General features: G+C 49.3%; 1 protein-coding gene across 8 annotated transcripts in view; it reads right to left on the bottom strand.

The window, feature by feature from the left end:
* Positions 1 to 1,163: 1,163 nt before the first annotated feature.
* The window catches only part of HNF4A (hepatocyte nuclear factor 4 alpha), a 74,018-nt gene continuing 61,907 nt past the window's right edge, over positions 1,164 to 13,274 (bottom strand). For 4 of the 8 annotated variants that reach the window (XM_021669094.2, XM_012467231.3, XM_012467227.2 and 1 more), the window contains exons 7-10: positions 12,313 to 12,468; positions 9,117 to 9,353; positions 5,435 to 5,617; positions 1,164 to 4,479 (exon numbers count right to left, since the gene is read on the bottom strand). In XM_021669094.2, coding sequence (XP_021524769.1) covers positions 4,337 to 4,479; positions 5,435 to 5,617; positions 9,117 to 9,353; positions 12,313 to 12,468 — 719 coding nt within the window. In that variant the 3' untranslated portion in view covers positions 1,164 to 4,336. The remainder of the gene's footprint in view (positions 4,480 to 5,434; positions 5,618 to 9,116; positions 9,354 to 12,312; positions 12,469 to 13,274) is intronic. The other 4 variants (XM_064382461.1, XM_012467229.2, XM_064382462.1 and 1 more) reach the window with 2 other exon arrangements.

Here is a 13,274-nt window from a genome sequence, read left to right as displayed (position 1 = left end):
GGTGAATGTTAACAACTGGCTCTCCAGGAACAAAAGCCCTGCTCTGTATAGCTTGCTAGTCCTTGCGGACTAGCAACGACTCCAGCAATAGCCAATTTCAAGCTATCAGCATGACATTGGCAAACATTGAGTTGGAAAGAGAAGCTAGTAGTCAGCTCTCACAAGCCAGCTCCAGTACGATCCTGAGTGAATGTGATGCCATGGTCTGTGGTGGCCGAGACACAAGACCACCTTCTATAATGGTTTAGCCATGGAGAGGACCTAAGTGGCTACAGGTCTGGCTGGAGATTCTCAAGTGCATCCCTTGCTTTTATTCTTTTTACTTATTATTTCTGTTTTGAGACAGGGTCTTGCTCTTTCACACAGGCTGTAGTGCAGTTGTGCGTTCATAGCTCACTGCAGCCTCGAACTCCTGGGCGGAAGCAATCCTCCCTCCTCAGCCTTCAGAGTAGCTGGTACTATAGGTGCACACCACTGCACATGGCTAATTTTCAATTTTTCTGTAGAGATGGGGTCTCCCTATGTTGCTCTGGCTGGTCTCAAACTCCTGAGCTCAAGTGATCCTCCTGGCTCAGCTTCCCAAAGTGCTGAGATTACAGATGTGAGCCACTATACACAGCCTTGTCCTTCGAAAAACAGAACAACAATAACAACAACAAATTCATTTGCTTTTAGGAAATGCCGCCAAGTCTACTCATCTCCCAATCCTGGCAGATTGAGGTGACCCAGAAAAGGGCTCCGTCTTGGACCTTGGTGGAGGATGACAGACCCTTGGACCCTCTTGCGATTCTTCCAGATCTTTCCACCGTACTTTCTCTCATCACGCCCCTCTTGAGGAGGGAGAATCAACTTTCACTCCTTCATATACTATGTACTTGGAGTCAGGAGACCAGGGCTAGATGTCTACCTCTGCCTCTCAAGATAAATCACTTCCACAAGCCTCAGTCTCCTCATCTGAGAAGAGGGAATAATCATGTCTAACTGCTTACCTCTTGATGTGAAGACTGAAAAAATTATAATGGATACAGAAACATTCTGCACATCACAAAAAACTATAAAACCATTTTCATCCTTCCTTTAAAACATTTTTTTTAATCTCCAAGTAGAACCAGAAGACTGTCTTATTTCTGACACCTGAAAGAAAGAAAAGATACTCATCCAAGGACTTAGAAAACATATGTGCCATTTATTTTGTTTTATAAACTTTTGTTAAAATACACAAGAGTAAGAAATATTTTTTGTTTCTTTGCCCCATCAGGCAGCAGTGTTGGGGGCTCAGGGGTCAGCACAGGACCTGATGACATTCACATCCACAGAAAGATGTGGGTCGGTCTGATGAGACCCAGCCCGCTTTGATAATTGCTTGATGTAAATGTCACAATTCATCTTAATCAGGGCAAATGGCAGAAAAATTTGGCAAAAAGTAATTGTCTTGGTCATGACAAGAAACAGAAGAGCATTCCTTTCTGACCTTCTCCTCTCCTCTGGCCACTCTCAGGAGAGCCATGTGGATTTTAGAAGCTCCTGAGACCTGCCTGAAGATTGGGGTGTCTTGGTGCAGGAAGTGTTGTGCCGATGCTTATCCCTCCATCAACCCTCTGTTAGTCCATCAGATTTTATGTTTTAGGACCACAATTCAGTTAGGAAAAAAAAAAGAGATTTTTCTAATGTCATGTCAGTTTGGGTCAAAAAAGTAAACTTTGTGTTTCTCACATTACAATAAAGTTATAAAAGTGGAATGGGTTTCTCATCCAGAAAGGGGTAGATTCCCAGCAGAGAACTGACCCCCTGCTCCAAAAGATTGCTCCCATGAAGGGCCACTGTGCCCACTGCACTCCATGGGACATTCTTATGTCAACTTTGCTCCCGTGACAGAGGCCTGAGCAACACTGGAGGGAGGGGAGGAGGAAGAGAGCGGAATGACCACAATGCCCAGAAATGGTTCCAGCTTCCCTGCCTTGCCGCAGACCAGGCTGAGCTGTCTGGCGGGGATTTCGGGGGCACTTAGCGAGGTGGTGGAGGAAGTCTTGGGAGCTCTGAGAGGCGTGCAGTCTCTCCTGGGATTGGGGGCTTGGCTGGGACTGTCCTAGGGGTGTGGCGACTCCTCTCTCACCCATCGCCCCAATACTTCTTCATGCCTCTTTCACATAAAGAACAATCACTAATGGTGGGATTTCTGGGGATGGGGCACTGGCTCTATCCACTCAGAGGGGTCAGTGTTGATCGGGGGGCAGGAGTCAGCCCAACAGTTCCCCTCCTACCTAATCACACCTCCAGCCCCAGGACACATTCCTTTTGCTCACACTGGTCAGTGGCATTTTCCAGAATGTCCCCAAAGCCACCAAGATTCCACATGGATGACATGCTGGTCGCACCATCAGGGGGTCTAATGTTTCCAGAATGTGCCTGGAGTGACGGTCCCCAGAGCAGGCCTCAAACCCAGGCCTGCTTAGTCCTCCCCTGTCCCCCACTGGGCACACTGCCCCACCCCCACACCAACAGGTCAGATGAGCCTGGCTCCCAGGAAACAGACCCCTGCCGCCCCTCCCCTAGACTTGGGGAGTGAAGAGAGAAAAGCTGTCAAGAGTCATGAATTCTCCTTAATATTTATCAGCAAACAGGATGCTCCACCCTAAGTGAATTTTGGTGCAGCCTCAGGCCAGTCTTAGTCCTGGGAGTGGGCAGGACTCCCAGAAGAACGAGTGGTGGTTTCTGAGGCTGGCGAAGGGAGCCGGAAACCCCTCAACTTGATTACGGTGAGAACAAAGGGAGCCTTTGGAGAAGCTATTCAGCTACTGTAGTTAAGAGCTCCTGTTCTGATCCAGGGAGACCTGGGTTCAAGTCCTGACTCAGCCACTTCCTAGTTACGTGAGTTTCAGAAAAAAATCACTTCACCTCTTTTGGCTAAGATCATGTGTAGAACACAATTTCATCCTCCGTAACAATCTCTAGGAGGGGGTGGGGTGGGTGAGGGCTGGGGGAGGGGGAGAATAAAAAACAAAGACAGTCTCTAGGTTAATGGGGAGGAAGGGAGGATTAAATGAGATGATGCACGTCACATGCCTTACGATTGTGCCTGGGAGTAAGGCAGCACTTGACACAGGCCTTGGGAGATCATTGCTTCTGGATGTCACTCTGATGTGAAGGTTTACCATTCTGTCCTTGCCAGCCCCAAGCCTCATTACTCTCACCCGCATTATATCAGCCACCCTACCTGACCGCCCAGCTCCCAGTCTCCCATCCTCTGCAGAACTGCTATGTTCATTTCCCAGAAGCCCAGCTCCCTGCATACCCCTTGCAGCTGATCAGGACCTCAGCCTGGTATTCCAGACCCTACGCTCTCCAGCGGGCCCTCTCTCTCTTCATTGTCTCTCCCCCACATCATTCTTCTTCGGTCCTTGCTAGATTCTTCCTACCTCGAGGCCTTGGCTCAGGCTGTTCTTTGGAATGTCCCATCTCTCCTGCTCTACCAGCCAGAATTCTCCCCTTTCTCAAAGGCCTAGTGCATGGTTTCCTTCTTTCTGATGCTTTTCCTCTCCACTCCAGCCTCCCTCCAAGTTCCTGTTGCAGTTGCCAACCTGGGCTTGTTTTCTCAGGTGAAAAGCCTGCAGAGATCCTCACCCCGAATACCCACCCAAGACCCTGAAGAAGGAGGGTGCGTTGGGGTTGGAGGAAGAAGGCGTCTTCCCTCGCCACAGCCTTCTATACCCTGCCTGGCCCCAGTCAGTGCTTACAACATGTTACCAGAATGACTGGGGGAATCGTTTCCAAGTCTTCCTCAGCCTCTGGAGAGGTGGTGTTGGAGAAGACGGGATGGCAGAGCAAGTGACAGCAGAGAGAGGGGGGCGTTTGAGGTGGGGGCAGCAGAAGGAGGAGGAGCGAGATGCCCCAAGTGCCGCGATTGGACCTAGCCTCACCGGGCTCTGTCTGGACACCATGGCTGGGGCTAGGAGAGGAGCACCAGGCTAGGGGAGAAGGGAGCTGGGTTTGAGTAAGGCCTCAAGTCATCTCCAGACAACTGTCCTTTGGGGTGAAGTCAGCGGTTGGACATGGATGAAGGTGAAGGCAGTGGCTTCAACATGAGAAAAGTTGTCCAAGGCAGTAGAGGACTTTCCAGTGGGGTCTCCCCAAGTCAGTCTCGTTATCCAGAGCAGGGCGTCAAGGGTGGTAGTGGAATGTGGCCCTTAGGCCGTGCTCTCGGGCCCTTCATCCTTCCCATTCCTGCTCTGGGACTGGCCCTGGCGTCACGTCTTCCTTTGCCGTGACCACGTGATCACCAGGCGCTCTCGGAGGGGGCTGGGGGGAGCCAGCAGAACCCCCAAGCCCCAGCGGCTTGCTAGATAACTTCCTGCTTGGTGATGGTTGGCTGGGGGATAGCGGAGAGGGGCTTGACGATCGTGGCGACAGCTCCTGGCAAGAGCTTATAAGGCTCAGACCCTGAGCCACCTGGTGGTGAAGGCTGTGGGGTCTCAGGGGTGGCTGGAAGGACAAACAGACAGGGGCTACTCAAAATTCCGGACTTTGGGGGAGTAAACGAAGAGCCCTGGGAAGTTCTGCCCTCCTCCCCCTCCCTGCCGCCGCCCCTACCCCTGCCCCGACTTAATTTCTTCCTCTATAAAATGAGAGAATTAATTAAACCAGATAATCCCTAAGGCCTTTTATGGCTCAGACCTTCTATGAGTCCAAGATGACAAAGCCTAAGTTGTATGAGGTCTGGAAGGTCCTACCACCCATCTCCTCCATCATTTATTTGATATGCAGACTTGGACTGCTTCTCCCAAACCAAGGCCCAGGACTGGCTGTCCCCAAGGGCAGTGGGATGGGTGACAGGGATATTCCTTCCTGGGAGAAGGAGCAGCAGTTGGTGAGACCCAGGGCCAACTGGCTCAAAAAATACCATTTCTTGGAGATTTAGGAGATGAGTAATAGAAACTCATTGGCCTCACTCTTATGGTAGGTTTGAGAATGACTTTGACCCAATTGACCAACTTTGTTCAATGGGCAACTTTCCCCAAGAACATCAGAAAAATGCCATCTCATCTCAGTGGACCATCTCATCCCATTGGTAATCTTATTCTTGGAAGAGTTTTGCCCAGTGACAAGTTTGCACTTTGGAGGTTTCAGAGGATGGTCTAGCCCGGCAGACATCTTGACCCAATGGATGAGCAGCTTTATTGCAGTGAACACTTTTACCTAATGGACAATGTTGACTAATGGAATTCTCACTCCAGAACATCTTCACCCAATGGACTACCTCATCCAGTGGATTTCCTCATCCCAACAAAGGCTGTCAATCACCTTACTAATAAACGCCCCAACAAACGGACAAACTTGCCCTTCGTTCCCTACCCTGGAGCCTAGAAAACGGTTGCATCCTTGTTCTACCTTCTAGTCTCCGCCTTCTCCTGCCTCCTCTCTTAAGCCCCATCCTCACCTTTTGCAGGGTAGAGCCCCAGTTGCCCACCTGCCTGCCCCCTGGGCCGGGGCCACTCACACATCTGTCCGTTGCTGAGGTGAGTGGGCATCGTGTTGGCAACAATGACGTTGGTTCCCATGTGTTCCTGCATCAGGTGAGGGTGCAGGGGGTGGTGGGCATGGGGTGCATCGCTGGAGGACCCTGCAGGTAGAGAAGATCAGGATGGAGCATCTGGGATGCAGACCCCAGGCCTTGGGATGTCATCTTCCTCAGGTGTGGCCAATCAACCTGCCCATCCAATACTGGCAGTGCCTGTTGGGTACTTATTCCTGGGTTAGTAAACAGGGTGTGCCATTCCCATCCGTAGCCTTCATGAGGGCGTTAAGAGAACTCCCACAAACCAAAAGAACAAAAGTGAGTTGAAAGAAACAAGGTGCATATAAGGAAGCTCTGAGATCACTTAAATGTTCTAATGAGTAGGGTATCGGTCACGTAGCAGCATAACAGATGTAAACAATGGCTCTCGCAGCTCCTTGGCATGCAAGTCCTTCAACCGTTTGGTCCTGCCTCACCTTTCAGCCTCATCCCCCACATCTCTGCTGCAGCCAAGCTGACCTGCTCACAGCGTCTGTGTGTCCCCTGTGCTCTCCTGTCTCTATGCTTCTGCTCACATTGGTGCTTCCATCAGAGATGTTTTTTCCACCCCACCCCCACTCCATGTCCATAAGCCCAAATCTCAGCTCATATATGTCCTCCCTTTAGAAGCCTCTTCTGATTCTCCTCATTCTCCTTCCTTGGACTTCTCATAGTAATTTATCTGTAACACAACTTTTAGCAACAATCACTTCTTCTGTCTATTAGCATTACAATCTCAGATGTATTTTTCTTCTTTGAGGGCCTAGCAGATTGGAACACAGTAACTACTTCAAACATGTGTCAGGGAGTAAAAATAACAGATGGGGTATGGTTTAATAATAGCCTATGGTGAGTAATATGACAATGATGGAATTTCAATGCTTGCAAGAGATCTCTACAGTACATCTATTTCAGTGATAACTAACGATTATTGATAATTAACAATTATTATGTGCCAGGTACTGTTGAATAGCACTTTTCATGTTTTACATAATTTAATCCTTACAGCGGTCCTGCAGGATGGTTACTATTATTAGCCCATTCTACAGATGAGACAACTGAGCCCAGAGAGATCTTACTCAAGTTTATCTGGCAACAGACCACAGGCTCCTGATCCTGATCCCAATGACACCTGATTCATACTAACCCCATGTTCACAGGGTCAAAGTGAGAATGAAATGAGCTATCACATGACAATGGTTCCCAACTGGGGATGATTTTGGCCCATCAGGAGACATTTGACAATATCTGAAGACTTTTTTGGTTGTCACCACTGGAGAAGTGCTGCTGGCACCTTATGGTGCCAGAGATGCAGCTGAACAGTGCACAGGACAGCCCCATGCAACAAAGGATTGTCCAGTTCCAAGTATCAATCGGACCCATGTTGAGAAACCTTGCCCTCGCCTTGTCATCTGCAGTCAATGAAACGCCTCCAAAACCTCGAATTCAAGATCCCCACTCTGACTTCACCTTCTGTCCTTACAGCTCCCTTAACTTAGTACCATCACTAAAAAAATTCTTCAGCCCTACTGAGGCTGTCAATCCGCTGGCACCCACTTTTCACTATCACCCCATCCTTTTTGTTGTTGTTGTTGAGACGGAGTCTCGCTCTGTCGCCCAGGTTGGAGTGCAGTGGTGCGATCTCGGCTCACTGCAACCTCCGCCTCCCAGGTTCAAGTGATTCTCCTACTTCCGCCTCCTGAGTAGCTGGGGTTCCAGGAGTATGCACCATGCCTGGCTAATTTTTTTTGTATTTTTAGTAGAGATGGCGTTTCGCTATGCTGGCTAGGCTGGTCTTGAACTCCTAGCCTCAAGTGACCCACCCGCCTAAGCCTCCCAAAGTGCTAGGATTACAGATGTGAGCCACCTCACCCGGCCTCTATCTTTGTTTTTCTTTGAGTGCAGTCAAGACTCCATGATCTATCATTCTAATCACTCCCTTGCAGTCATCCTAACCCCTTCATACTCCCCTTGGTAGTCAAACCATTTCTAAGGGTCATCTACTCTATCTCCACTTTCCCACTCACTGTCTTTGAAGCACTCTCCAATCTGGTTTCCACTCTCCTAGCCCTCTGACACTGCTTTCAACACAATTGCCAAGAGCCTCCAGCTGCCAATCCAATGGACCCTTTCCTCCCTCTTTGCCTTCTCCCTTCACCTCTCCTTTCCTCCCTCCTTCTGTCCCTCTGTAGAGTTTAACACCATTAAACACTCTGTCCTCCTTCAAACACGCTCTTCTCTTGGATTCTGGAATTGCCCTGTTTTCTCCTACCCCTCTGGCCAGTCTTCTTCCCTTCCCTCCATGGTTCCATCTTCCCCCTGACTCCACAGAGCTGCCTTTAATCTTGTGCTTGAGCAACAGACTTGTACATTCAACTGTCTCCTCGATAACTTGGAGCTGTAATAGTCATCTCATGCTTGATGAAAGTCCACAATAAGGCTGGGCATGGCGGCTCACATGCTGGTAATCCCAGCACTTTGAGAGGCCAAGTCGGAAGGATTGCGTAAGGCCAGGTGTTCAAGACCAGCCTGGGCAACAGAGTGAGACCCCATCTCTACAAAAAATTAAAATGAAAAATTAGCTGGGTATGGTGGCACACACCTGTAGTCCCAGCTATTCGAAAGGCTGGGGTGGAAGGCTCTCTTGAGCCTGGAAGGTTGAAGCTGCAGTGAGCTATGATTGAGCCACTGCACTCCAGCCTGGGTGACAGAGCGAGATCTTGTCTCAAAAAGAAGTCCACAATGGATCTCTGGAGTCACCCCTCACTACCACCCCCAGACCCAGCCTCAACTTGTTTATTCTGTCCTCCTCATCTCAATAAATGACTCCATCATCATTCCTGCTACTCAAAGCAAAAACGTAGACTTTGTCCTTGACTCTTTCTCTTCCTCTTACTCCCTACATCTGATCAATCAGCAAATCCTGTGGGTGGGCTCTTCCTCCAAATAGACAATCAGGTTTATCATCACTGCTCCATGTCCATGGTTTAAGCCTCCATCATCCATCACATGATTGGAGACGGTGACATTCTCAGGAATCTCTGCAATTCACTGTCTACCCAACAGTCAGAGTGGTTTGCTTAAAACATTAGTCTGGACCAGGCATGGTGGCTCACACCTCTAATTCCAGCATGATGATCACTTGAGGTCAGGAGTTAGAGACCATCTTGGCCAATATGGGGAAATCCTGTCTCTGCTGAAAATATTTAAAAAATGAGCCAGGTGTGGTGGCGGGCACCTGTAATCCCAGCTACTTGGGAGGCTGAGGCAGGAGAATTGCTTGAACCTAGGAGGTGGGGTTGCAGTGAGCTGAGATGGCGCCACTGCACGTCAGCCTTGGAACAGTGACTGGCACGTGCAAGGCTCTTGGCGCCTGAAAAAACAGACCATTGTCCTTGTTGCCATTTTTCTGGCAAGAAAACTGAGGCACAGACAGGTTAAGCAACTCTCCCAAAGCCACACAGTGGGGAAGCCAAGGAGCTGAGGGGTGAGCTCAGGTCTGTGTGAGGCCCATCTCCTGGAGAGTCCCTGCTGCAACCCTGCCCCTCCTGGGCCTGGCACGGACCTCCCAACAGCATCTCCTGCAGCAGGTTGTCAATCTTGGCCATGCCGAAGAGCTTGATGAACTGGATCTGCTCGATCATCTGCCAGGTGATGCTCTGTAGGGTGGGCAGCAGCAGCAGCAGCTCGCCAAAGCGGCCGCGCGAGTCGTACTGGCGGTCGTTGATGTAGTCCTCCAAGCTCACCTGCACCTGGGAACGCAGCCGCTTGATCTTCCCTGGATCACTCAGCCCTTTGGCATCTACAATGGAAGGGGGTAGGCAAGGGAGGGCAGCAGGGAGTCAAGATCCAGATGTCCCCTGACTTGTGGCCCACAAGGAGCTTCAGCGGGGGGGGGCGCAAGGATTCAGGGACCTCAACAACCAGGGTACGCCAGCATGAACTGTGATTTCCTAGACACAGGCGGAAAAAGATTCCTGCCACATTTCCTAAGGGACTAAGCCAGAAGAGTGGGGAATAGGAGATGGAGGGCGGGACTTGAGGAATGTGCCCAGTAAGCACCTAGCAACCTCCTCATCTTACACATGGGGAAACCGAGTCACAGTGCAAGGAAAGGACTTGTCCTGTGTCACACAGCCAGTGGTTGTTTGCAGAGCCACAATGGGAACTTGGGGTTTTTGGCCACAGTTGAGGTCCCTTTATTCCGACCTCAAGCACCTGCTGCTTCTACTGTGTTAGAACAGGCTCCCCTTCCCTGGTCCCTGTTTCCTATCATCTTAGGGACTCAGGTTAGGTTTCACCTCCTCCAGGAAGTCTCCATTCTACCCTCCTATGTCTGTATCCTGTGTTCCTCCTGTTTCCAGATTTCTGTGGCTCGTCCATCACTGCTGACCACACAGGATGTAACTGTTGTGCCGTCCAACTGTGAGCTCTGTGTGGGCAGGCATATGGTTTATTTGCCATTTTATGTTTTATTTTATTTTATTTTAGACTGAGTGTCCCTCTGTAGCCCAGACTTGAGTACAGTGGTGCGATCTCAGCTCACTGCAACCCCCACTTGGGCTCAAGTGGTTCTCCTGCCTTAGCCTCCTGAGCAGCTGGGGTTACAGGTACACGCCACCACGCCCAGCTAATTTTTGTATTTTAGTAGAGATGGGGTTTCACCATGTTGGCCATGCTGGTCTCGGACTCCTGACCTCAAGTAATCTGCCCGCCTCAGCCTCCCAAAGTGCTGGGATTACAGGTGTGAGCCATCACGCCTTTGCCATTTTAAACCCACCACCTAGTACCATGCATAGTCAATATTTATTGAATAGGGCCAGATGCAGTGGCTCATGCCTGCAATCCCAGCACTTTGGGAGGCCAAGGCAGGAGGATTACTTAAGGCCAGGAATTTGAGACCAGCCTGGCCAACATGGTGAAACCCCATCTCTACTAATAATACAAAAATTAGCCTGGCGAGGTGACACATGCCTGTAATCCCAGCTACGCTGGAGGCTGAGGTGGGAGAATTGCTTGAAACTGGGAGGTGGAGGTTGCAGTGAGCTGAGATGGTGCCATTGCACTCCAGCTTGGGTGACAGACAATATGCGTGTGCGTATATATATATATATTTACATAAATATATATATTTATACATACAAATATATATATGTAAATATATATATATATTTAGATGGGTGAAAGAATGAATGAAAAAATCAGTGACTAAATTCTAGATCCTTAGCCTAGAAGGGAACTTAAGAGGTCATCCAATATTTAATCTCAACTTTCATGGAGGTAATGCATTTATTTCCTCTTTCATGGACAAAGGAAGTGGCAGAAAGAACATTCACCCACATTTTTAGTGGGCTCTCTCCACTGAATCATGTTTGTTCATTATTTCATTCAGTCCACAAACATTTATTGAGCATCTCCTGCATGCCAGGCCTTGAACTAGGTCCCCGCCTCTTCAAATTGCTGGAGGCAGCTGCCTCTGACTCAGCATCAGTGATCCTGCCCATTTTGCAGAGCGATTCTGCCAGTCCAGCCTCCTGCCGAGCACTACAGAGGATACGGTCTGGGCCAGGCTCTGGAGGGAACCAGAACTAGAAATCTCACCTTTTGGGAAGTGCGGGATAGCATGTGGTGGGTAAGAATGTGGGCTTGGGAGAGAGAGAAATTGGGATTGATAGGTGGTTGGAAGTTCAAGCTCTGCCATTTTCTGGTTATGTGACCTTGGGCAAGTTAACCATGTCTCAGTTTCCTTATCTGTAAAGTGGAGATAATAATTCCTACTTCACAGGTATCATGTTGGTAAGCAAGATAATCCACAAAGTGTTTAAAAACAGCTCTTTAGTGAGCATTCAATACATGCTGCTCATCTTCCTCTTTATCACTATATATATATGCATATATATATATATATATATATATATTTTTTTTTTTTTTTGAGACAGAGTTTCTCTCTTGTGGTCCAGGCTGGAGTGCAGTGGTGCAATCTTGGATCACTGCAAACTTCACCTCCCGGGTTCAAGCAATTCTCCTGCCTCAGCCTCCGGAGTAGCTGGGATTATTGGCACCCACTACCACACCTGGCTAATTTTTGTATTTTTAGTAGAGACAGAGTTTCACCACATTTACCAGACTGGTCTTCAACTCCTGACCTCAGGTGATCCGCCTGTTTCAGTCTCCCAAAATGCTGGGATTACAGGTGTGAGCCACCACACCCGGCCTTTTCATCACTATTATTACTAGAGGTAATCTATCTGCGGTGTGAAGGGCAGTGCCTGGCACACAGTAGGTCCCCTCTAACATGTAAGCAGGGAAGGCAAGCAAACCTCCAGGGTTCAGGCACCTTTGACAGTAGGAAACAAAGGCAGGTTTTGCACAAAGACTGATGACAAAGGCATTCTGTATAAATGCAGATGCAAAAGTCAGTCAACAGAATGGGGAGAGGAGAGCCGAGAGCCACAGGAGAGGGTAGGAATGCTTTATCTTCATCCTGCGATGAAGACCAGCCTGGTCTTGAGCCCCTGACCTCAGGTGATCCACCCACCTCAGCTTCCCAAAGTGCTGGATTATAGGCATGGGCCACCATGCCTGGCCATATCCTCCCTTTGAATCTTGACTTGCCTGATGTGTTAAATGAAAACGGCCTCTCCTGGCTGTCGTTAACAGGAGATGGGGTTGTGAACTCAGTGTACATAACCCAATAGGAGAAGTCTGACAGAGGGTTCTGGAGAGAGAGTCGGGGATGGCTTAGGAGGTGTGCAGTGTACCTGGGTCAAAGAAGATGATGGCTTTGAGGTAGGCATACTCATTGTCATCGATCTGCAGCTCCTGGAAGGGCAACACCAGCTCGTCGAGAATGCGCATGGACACCCGGCTCATCTCCGCCAGCTCCGGGCAGTGACGAGGGACGATATAGTCATTGCCTGGAAGGGTTGGGAGGGAGAGAGAATGGGAAGTCACCTTGGGTTGAGCCCTCTCCTCTGGTTTTGGCTTTTAAGTTGGGAAGATAGCTGGTGCCTGTGGGAGGAGGCCCTGTAGGGATGATCACTCCCATTTCACAGGTAAGGAAACTGAGGCCCAGATTCAGAAGGTGAGCTGCCTCGAGTCATCTAGCTGAGCTTGGAGCTTGGCTTTCTAGGACCCCTTTCACATGACCCAAGCCCCATTTACCAACATGATTCACAAGATCGATGACATTCAAAGGCCACCTGGTGGGCACCAAAGCATCAAGGTGAAGGGACCAGATTCTGGAAGTGTACTGCCCTGCTTAAATGGCTCTGCCCCTGATAGCTGGGTATATTTGGATAAGTTACTCAGCCTCTCTGTGCCTCAGTTTTCTCATATCTAAGATGAGGATGAATAATTGAGCTTCCCGCATAGCGTTGTTGTATTATAAAATAGGTAGTGTTTCCAAAGCAGTGAGCACAGTCTCTGGCACACAGTGTGTGCCACACAAGCATTTCAAATAATAAATATGCCATGAAGGCCCAGGTGACATGGGCTGGGGCTTTGTGCCGTTCCTGACCACCTCTTGCTCCTACTCCAGAAAGAACATCAGAATGCACAGGTAGGCTGGGTGCGGTGGCTCACGCCTGCAATCCCAGCACTTTGGGAGACTGAGGCAGGTGGATCATTTGAGGCCAGGAGTTTGAGACCAGCCTGGCTAACATGGTGAAACCCTGTCTCTACTAAAAATACAAAAATTTTCTGGGTGTGGTGGTATGTGCCT

The sequence above is a fragment of the Aotus nancymaae genome, unplaced genomic scaffold (assembly GCF_030222135.1).
Source record: "Aotus nancymaae isolate 86718 unplaced genomic scaffold, 86718_ANA_hifiasm-v0.15.2.pri h1tg000029l, whole genome shotgun sequence".
NCBI lineage: Eukaryota > Metazoa > Chordata > Mammalia > Primates > Aotidae > Aotus > Aotus nancymaae.
This window is presented reverse-complemented; position numbering and strand designations above follow the sequence as displayed.